Here is a 9,730-nt window from a genome sequence, read left to right on the forward strand (position 1 = left end):
CGCACCCACCCCAGGCTGATTCCACAGAGCCGTCCAGCGAGGAAGCTGTGGAGGCCAACGCTGCGTCCCCTCTGCCCGAAGGCACGCCGGGGCTTGTGATTACAAGCCCCCAGTTGCGTTAGGCCCTATCATGCACCAGCTTCTGGAAAGATTGAACTATGCAAACGATGGTTAAAGACTACACTGAGAGCAATGGGTGGTGGAACCTTCAAACATTGGGATACACATTTAGCAAAGACCACCTGGTTAGTCAACACCAAAGGTATCTGAACCCAACTCACTTTTGATTGCCACATTAATGAAGAATGACCTCTGATAAAACCAGACAAGCACAGCAGTGATGGAATCAGAAAAGCTTCCGCATGCAACAATCCAACAACACACACCATCTTTCCTACCCTGGAAGACTGTTATGACAGATGGAGCCCAAGGTCATGGACTAAATGAATGTAACAAACTTTTATAGGGATGGCCCATAGACTGAGGGAATGATATCTGTGTGTATATATCAAAAGAGAGGAAAGGTGATGGCGTAGTAGAAAGCATGGACCCAGCATGATATAAATGGTATGGAATAAGGGGCAGATACTGTCCTAGTTTTGGATGGGATACAGTTTAAATATACACAACGATTACAATCTGAACTAGAACAAAGGTTTACATCACCTGCCAAAGTGCACCTTTATTTGCGAGGCTCTTATACTGGATCATTTCACAGATGTTGTTCAGAGGGCAGCTGTGCTAACAGTCAAATAGGCGTAACAGAGCAGACAAAGCCCTGAGGGAACATGAGTGAAGCAAGGAAATGGAGGATCTGAAGATGACTTGGCACTGGGGAAAGTGATGCAGAATCACAGTCTGGGATAATTAAATCCCATATTCTTTTAAGTTTGTTCCTTGTATAACCAAATAACATTGTCTCAAAGCCTCTGGAAGTAAACCGAAGATGGAGAAAGCAACAAAAAAGCCAAGAGAACTCAATGTAATTTAAAGAATACACACCTCAAGGAAATTGTTCTGAAATCATTTGTCAGACATTTCTAGAAGGACAGAAGAGAAATCTAGAGGTTCTCAGAGGAGTTATACATACAAGTTGGTTTTGGTGAACTCTCACAGACTGTAGGTCTGTTCTTTAATAAGCATCAAAACCACAAGAAAATTTAGCAGTTTGTCTATTATTCGTGATGTACTGAAGTAGCAGAGTATTAATCAAAACCTGATAAAGTATGGAACTCACTCTGCAGAGAAAGCTGAAATCCATTAATCACTATTAGTGTGTTATGCATCATCTTCAACCCCCAACTGATCTTCCTCTGTAGGCAGCAGTCTTGCACAAACAGATGACTGTTCCTACAGGGACTGAATTTTCATATTTAGTTCTTTATTTTGCATGCAGGTGTGGGGTCAGGCAACAGCTGAATAGGAGGAAGGCAGTCCTCACTTCTCCCAAGCCTTATATTATAATGGACTTCATTGCCCAAGACAGCTGGTAAAAACAATGCATACAGCAGCCTCTCTGCCCTAACCACATTCCTGAAAATTAACACCTGCACTATAGGATCAGGACCAGTAATTCCCTTTCCTCTCATCCTCCCTTGTCCTTCCCCTATAAACACATATTCTTTTTTCCTCCTCAATATTTCCTTCCAACAGAAACACCCAGTTCCTTCCCCTATCCTCCTTCAATTACTGAAAAAAAAAAATCAAAATCAACAGTTAAGTACTTAAGATTAAGGCTTGCAAGTGACATCTGCAGGTCCTGAAGTTGGCACCAGAAGTACTATTTAGGAAAACACATCCACAACTCAGGATGCCCACAAACTCAGGAAAACTGTGCTTTAGCTGTAACAGATTCACATTTCAAAAAGCATCTCAAAAGGTATGAAGACTGAAATTAAAAACCATTCACATTCTCCAGTCTGATACCACTGACATAGATTTGTGTTTGATAGGAGGTTAATAAAGGCTTACTCCAATGCAAAATTCCTTTAGCTAAACTCTAAACTAATTGGGCTGAAAAGGTAAACACCTTAGAAAGAGACAGTGCTGAAGCATCACTCTCACACTTCTACCCCAGATCTTCAACCTCATTTCCTCATAGCAAGCTTCCAAATAAATATGTTCTCAGAAGCAGCAACAGAACATATTTCTTGCAATGCTTTCATCTGCTTGTACCCAAGTCTAATCCACTGTCAGCCCTTGAATTGCTTTGTCATTTTCTCACTTTTTCCTCCACTTGCACAGTATTACCATAACCTGAACAGCAACTGCTCTTAAGGCAAGAAACTGTACAGTTAAGGGAGAGGCTTTTTAGTTTCAGCTGTAAAGGTCTGAGTAGTAACTTCTTCCCTTGCTTGGTAAGGAACTTGGCATGTTGTGGGTAGTTTAAAAACCACCACCTCCCTAGAGTAAAATAAGCAAGCACTGTCTGCATATGCTAGAACTCTTGCATCACCTGGGGCAGCACAGGAAGACAGAAGATCACACTTGAAAGCTGCACCACTGACTGCCAAGAAATCTTCCCTGTAAATCCAGCAAACAGAAGCCAAGAGAAGCCAGTTGTTAAGACACTTCTAAAGCAAAAACGGGAGAAATATTAAGAAAGAAGATAGGCACACAGCTAAGAATGCAGAAATTTTGAATACCATTTTAAGAGTTCTAAAGACACTACAATAAAAGTTTAAAGGTAGTCATATATTTTGTACAAGTGCAGCCAAAACCACAACATACAATGATATAAATCCAATGAAAATACAGAAATTGGCCTACTTCCAAGCAAACTAGTAGCTTCATTACTCTTGAAATAAGTACATCTGCAAATAACTCCAAAGCAGCCAGGCCTCTAAGAGTCTTGACAAAGTCCTGATAGCTGAACTACACTTTTTTTCCTTTATCTCAAGCAGGAATAAGAACTTATTTTCCCACTAGTCATTAAATAGAAACTAAGAAACAACCACAAAACCTTTTTCTGGATGCAGTAAACTTCACCAACCCATAAACAGTGAACTGTGCATATTTGTCCCTTGATTTTAAGCTTTGCATATAATTTGGTTCTTCCTGATAGCAAAACATAGTGTGCCAAATAACTTGACATCCTGGATTTTCAAAGTTAGGATTGCTTTGGCCATCTGCCAAAAGTCCAAGGACCACACTTCATCTGTGAGAAACAGCAATCTCAGCTATCATGTTCTTTGCAGGACAACCTTGTTATAACAAGCAAACAGGCTGGATGATGAGACAAAGGGAAATCCATCTCCCCTCCTATTTTTTTTAAAGTGATTCAGATGTACAGCTTGTAAGAGTGCTATCACTCAAGGACCAAGGTAGACAGGCATGGCTAGATACTACAGTTGTCATAGTCATGAATCTTTATGATCTGGATCTACTTTGCATACCCCATGAGATTATTAGTTGTATGTGTATTTTTCTTTTGGCTTGCAGAAGCAGAGAGAAGTCATTTTGGCAAATGGCCCTGTGTTGGTTTTGCACAGCCTGGTTTTTGGTAGGGGGGGGGGCCACAGAGGTGGCTTCTGTGAGAAGCTGCTAGAAGCTTCCACCATGTCCAGCAGAGCCAATCCCTGATGGCTCTGAAAATGGACATGCTGCCGGCCAAAGCTGGGCCAATTAGAGATGTTGGTAATGCCTCTGTGATAACATGTTTAAGAAGAAAATCAAAACAAAGTGGGCACGCACAGATTTTTTTCTAGCCAGAGAAGAGGAGGAGGTGAGAACATGTGAGGGAAAATTACATGGAGACACCAAGGTCAGTGGAGAAGGAAGGGGAGGAGCTGCTCCAGGTGCCAGAGCTGAGGTTCCTCTGCAGACCGTGGTGATGACCATGGTGAAGCAGCTGTGCAGGCTGGAGCAGCCTGTCCTTGGAGGACTGCACCCCGTGGAAGAGTGACCCATGCTGCAGCATTTTGGGAGGACTGTGTGCCCATGGGAGGGACTCACATTGCAGCAGTTTTGGGAGAACTGCTGCTTGTGAGATTTGGAGCCACGCTGGAGAAGTTCATGGATAACTGTGCTCCCATGGTGCATCAGGGGAAGGACTCCTCTCCCTGAGCAGTGGAAGAAAACCTCAGGTGATGATCTGACCAAACCCCCATAACCTGTCTCCCTGCACTGTCGGTGGAAAGGAAGGAGGGGCTGGGGGGAAAAAAGGTGTTTTTTAAGGGCTTATTTTACTTCTCATTATCCTCCTCTGATTTTGTTAGTAATAAGTTCACTTTGTAACTTTAAATTGAGCCTGTTTTGCCTTTGGAGTGTTTTCTCCTGATCCTTATCTCAACTCACAAACCCTTCGTTAATTTTTCTCTCCTCTGCCCAGCTGTGGCAGGGGAGGGCGAGTGAGCGACTTTTATGGGTGCCTGGCATTTGGCCAGTGTCAAACCACAACAGGTGTAAGTTGGGATTTACATACGCCATGGAGACCGCAATCTAGTGGAAGGGTTGAGCAAATGAATCAAACTTTAAAGAGACAAATTAGCAAAATGTGTCAGGAAACTTCCTTGAAATGGCCACAGGTGTTACCATTATCTTTGTTACGAATTAGGGTCCAACCCCAAACTAACCTGAGGGTGAGCCCATATGAGTTGATGTTTGGGAGACCGTATTCTGTTACAACTTTCCCTGTATCCAAGGAACAAATACAGAAACGGAAAATGGAACAGTGTTTCATTTCATTGGGAAAATCTTTCAATGAACTAAAAGGGTTTGTCATTCGTTCAGTACCTCTTACCCTAGACACCCCAGTTCATTCATTTCAGCCCAGGGATCACATATACATCAAGACCTGGAAATTGGAACCACTTCAGGAGCAGTGGAAAGGACCTTATCTAGTTCTGTTGACTACAAGAACAGCAGTGAATGTTAAAGGATTTAACTCCTGGATTCACTGCACCTGAATTAAGAAGGCTCTCAACTCAGAGTGAACAGTGGAAAACATCTGACCCCTGCAGCTGAAAATCTTGAAGACATCTGTAGACAAGTAGTGAAATGTATAGGCTAATGCTTATGGGAATCCTTTTGTCTTTAGGGGGAGGGGTTGAAGAAAATTTAGTATTAACGTTAATCCAAGGGTTTGGTAAAATGTGTAATCTGTCCAACATTACAGCCCCCCGGTTCATCAGGGGAACCTATTCCTTGGGGAATTATCCCTATAGATCTGTCAATGCTAATTCAATATGATAATCTGACTAATGCAATAGCAAAAGCAAACATCACCAATTATTTGGATGAGAAGGAGAGATGTAGGCAATGAGGAGATTGTATTCTTGAGGATCTGATAGCTTGGAGGCCGGGAGACAATAGAACTATTTTTGGGAACAAAGGAGGTACGGAGCATCCAACAGGGTCCCATAGTCTCGACCAACATTTTCTTGATTTTGCCTTAGCAGCCTCAAGAGGCCAGGCAGCCAGGTTATTTGATTTATGTGTTACTAAGAATCACACCCAAAATGTTTCAGACTTGCCAGTGTCAAACTCTCCGATGCAAGCCTCATACCTGGACAAATTCCTTAGAAGGACAATGGGAATACTTGGGGAAGGTAGAGTGGTGTCTGGATTGGGGAATCACACCTATGTATAACCTAAATAAGAGTCAATGGAGGTGTGGAGAAAAACAAAATTATGAAAGTCAGTCTAGCACCATAAGCTAGATGGCCAAATTAGTTCTAAATTGCAATAACCAACCTTTAAATTACATTAAATCTCTGCAAGTTCCTTCCCCCGGTTACACTGTCTGGGCTACTTCAGATGGATATTGGACCACCCGACTCCTGCTTGGACCAACCACCTGGCAAGTTACCTTAGAGTTATTAACCTTGTGCCCAACTTGGAGAAGAAGCCCCATAAAAGCCCAATATGGGAGTAAGGTAAAACAAGACATCAAGGATGAATAGACAGGGCCTTCAGCTTCCACACAATTTAAATAGGCCCTACAGAGTTTTCTCTTACCAAGAGCCATGGCTCTAGAAAACAGTATTTTGTTAGAAAATCTAACTTGGCAATTAAGGAAACTATCCGAAGCTACAGAAAAGGGATTTCAAATCATAAATGGGCAAATACAGGCAAATACTAAATTGACATTACAAAACTGGCTGGCCTTAGATCTATTGCTGGCCAAAGAACAAGGGCTTTGTGGGTATTTAAAATTGGATAGAGAACACTTTTGTGTATGCATCCCGAATGTAACAGAAGATCTCCAAAAACAGTTTAATGAAATGCAGCAAGTTGCTGAGGATAGCAAGGCTATCCAAAAGGCCTCTGAAACTAATTGGTTCAATAAAATTCTTCAAGGAATAGGGGGATGGTCCCTGAGAGGATGGCTGGCTGGAATACTGGAAACCATCATAGTTGTAATCGTAGTAATTATCGGTCTTGCTATTGGCTGTGTTCGCAAAATGATCAATCGTAACCTTGCAGGAATATATGCTACTATAGATAAACATCAAGTTGAAACTTATCAAATGGCCTTAACGAATTTGAAAAGTTTCAAAGGGAGGAATTGATACCAAAAAGGTTAATTCAATTTCTACTGTAACTGTGAGCTTTTAGTAGAAAGACACTGTGTCTGTGGACCTTTGGCAGAGAAGCAAGGCATGCAGAAATTGTTCTCCAAGTAAGGACGTTGGAAGATTAAGAGGAGACATCTGGCTTAGGAATGTAGTTACAGCCAAAACAAGGACTGAGTTTGGGAACTTACTGACCATAGAAAGAGAAAGACTTATGTTAGTTAGTTGCGCGCATATTAATCTGTAACCAATTGCTTGCTATTAAAGGCTGCATGAACAGTAGCTGTAATCCAATAGTATGGAGCTTGCTTATGTGTGCTTGGGGAATTAGGGTATAACTATGGGTCTGACAATAGAATAAATGGAGTTCCATCATATCTCTATGAGAAGTGTGGTTCATCCCGGCAGATCTCTGGCTATTGTATATTAGCAACACGTTTGTAGAAATCAGGGGACATGTTAGGAAGGAGTGATCCCCCATGCCCTTCCAGGCATCTGAATAAATGATGCCCTCTTTAACACAAAAAGCTGGTGTTAAGGTGTCTTATTCTGGTTTTCAGAGATTTGGTAACAAGTTGACTGACTGAACTACATTTCCAGAGACAAGACCACACAATCAGGCAATCCATCTTGATGTGAAACTCTGAAGCACTATCTAATGGGCACACACTTTGATGTAATTGAATTTGTTCAGTGCCAAAATCACATTTGTCAGTTTTTGTGTCTTGCCCTCCACATTTAATTTCAGGAAGTTGGGAGACAGCACATGTTGACAGATGACAAAGGATGGAGAAGTGAGAGACTTTGCCTGCTAAAGAGCATCTCTACCACCCACACTATACTTGGCATGGAAACTACCAGACTCTGAAGACAGACATGGGTATCACATGCAGTTCACAGAAAACCAAATACTCTTGAGACTGAGGCAATGAACACGCATGGAAACTGAAGGCAGAGAGATTCTATTTCAGACTTAATTCCTATTAAAAGACTGTTTTGTTTATACAGCTAGGCCTTGCTTCTTAAGAGCTACTGCATGAAAGCCTCCTGCTACGTAACTATGAATAATAACAGAACATCTGAAATGAAAAAACAAACCAAACCAAACAAAACTAAAAAACACTGTCCCTTGCAGGTCAGATCACTGAGTGTGGCTTTTGCAAATAAAAAAAAAGAAAAAAATCTTGAGATAAAGAAACAATCACACCTAGTGATATACTTTGAGGTTTTAGAGCTGCTTGATCTATACATTCTTTACAATGCTCAATTCATTTCTATAGCACTTACCAACCTGCAAAGAACAGGTTTGGGATTTTGCACTAATTCAATCAGAATTTCATATATGACATTGAAACCTCAGCCAATGAAGTTGGGCCACTAACTCCAGCAGAGAGAGCATTACCTAAGAAGTATGATCTCCTCTATTTATTAATCACATAGAACATTATTTTAATATTTTCCTATAAAGGGATGCTTTGGAAATATGAAATCTGAAACATGACAGAGTCCGACGAGATTTCAGATTTTGCTAAAGCATGTAAAGGTACATAAGCAAGAAAAGTTATTTAAACACTGAAAATAGATTTAGAGTGGAAAAAAAATTACAAACTGGAAAAGCAAAGGATAATCCTGAAGATGTGAAATTAATTTTTTTCAGCTTGGAACATTTCTAGCTACTCTGAAGAATATCTGGAGTTTAACCATAGTTTTTAGTTTTGTAGCAACTTTTTGAAATCACAGAATCACAGAATTGTTAGGGTTGGAAGGAACCTCTGGAGATCATCCAGTCCAACCCCCCGCTAAGGCAGGGCCACCCAGAGCAGGTGACACAGGAATGTGTCCAGGTGGGTCTTGAATGTCTCCAGAGAGGGAGACTCCATGCCCTTCCTGGACAGCCTGTTCCAGTGCTCTGCCATCCTCGATGTAAAGAAGTTCTTCCTCATGCTGAGGTGAAACTTCTTGTGTTTTAGTTTATGGCCATTCCTCCTCATCCTGTTGCTGGGCACCACTGAAAAGAGTCTGGCACCATCCTCCTGGCACCTGCCTTTGAGATATTTATATGCATTAATGAGATCCCCTCTCAGTCTTCTCTTCTCTAGACTAAACAGGCCCAGCTCCCACAGTCTCTCCTCATGAGAGATGCTCCAGACCCAAGTCAGCAGCACAGAACCATACATAAAACCAAATGGTAAAAGACTGAGCGCAATAGAGTCTTACTAGCAAGTTTTACCAGGCATGTTAGCTACCATTTAGCAAAGCTAGCATCATTCATTAACGTTACATTTGCAGGACAGGAAGAAAGATCGAACCCCACTGTTGCTTGCCATCCTGCAAATAGATGTAAACCTCTCTATGTGGATTAGATAGATGCTGCATGAGGTATAGGCCTCATGTTCAGGTTTCAGGCCATCTGCATAGTGCCATGTTTTCAGATTATGTGATCGTTAAGCATTACCTTCATTCAAAATTAATTGTGCACAATTTGGAATCCACACCTAATTACTTCCTAATATATTCCTTGGCTATCTACATACTTCAATTATGGTAAGCGCCATTTGGGGTGGAATAATTAACAGTGAGAAGCAAAAGATAGGTGGCACTTACTGTGTTGCATTTTGTCCCACACACCACTTGCCGGTGGTTCAGCCACTGGGAGGCAAATACTTTATTAAGGATTCCAAGGTGAAATTCTCTCTCCTTCAAGAGGCTGGGAAGCTGCTGAGCTGCGTACCCATGCAACAAGCGGTGATAGCTGGACTCATTCTGCATCCTGACCTCTCTACCTTTCAGGTAGTACACAACAGATCTTTTCACCCGGGGGAGTCTTTTCCTTTTGTGAACTGAGTGATCCCACCCATACTGTGGAAAAGAAGCATTAAACTTAGATAAAGCAACTAGAACAAACTTAAGACACAAGCCTTCTAAATTCAAAGATATTCTCAGCAAAATACTGAAGCCTTACAAACTACCCATAGAATACCATACACGAAGATTAACTCAGAAATGGTGATAAAGCCTTCAGCAACATAAAATTAAACATAAATATTTGCTAAAGAAGCAACACTGCCATAATACTGAAAACAATCCACCCCGGTTCGGCACTGTTGGGACACCAAAAGCTTATAGAAACAAGAGGAAGACAAGAAGCACTTTAAACGGAAAAGCAGCCCCGACAGCCTCCCGGCGTGAGCTCGGCAGGTTTGGAGGTGACACTG

At 41.6% G+C, this 9,730-nt stretch overlaps 1 protein-coding gene across 1 annotated transcript in view; it reads right to left on the reverse strand.

Moving 5' to 3' along the window:
* The window catches only part of LOC103614240 (DDB1- and CUL4-associated factor 12), a 65,120-nt gene that overhangs the window by 52,473 nt on the left and 2,917 nt on the right, over positions 1-9,730 (reverse strand). Inside the window, exon 2 of the mRNA XM_008632136.2 lies at positions 9,120-9,374. Within this exon, the coding sequence (XP_008630358.1) occupies positions 9,120-9,374 (255 nt within the window). The remainder of the gene's footprint in view (positions 1-9,119; positions 9,375-9,730) is intronic.

Source organism: Corvus brachyrhynchos, unplaced genomic scaffold (assembly GCF_000691975.1).
Source record: "Corvus brachyrhynchos isolate BGI_N302 unplaced genomic scaffold, ASM69197v1 scaffold314, whole genome shotgun sequence".
In the NCBI taxonomy this organism is placed as follows: domain Eukaryota; kingdom Metazoa; phylum Chordata; class Aves; order Passeriformes; family Corvidae; genus Corvus; species Corvus brachyrhynchos.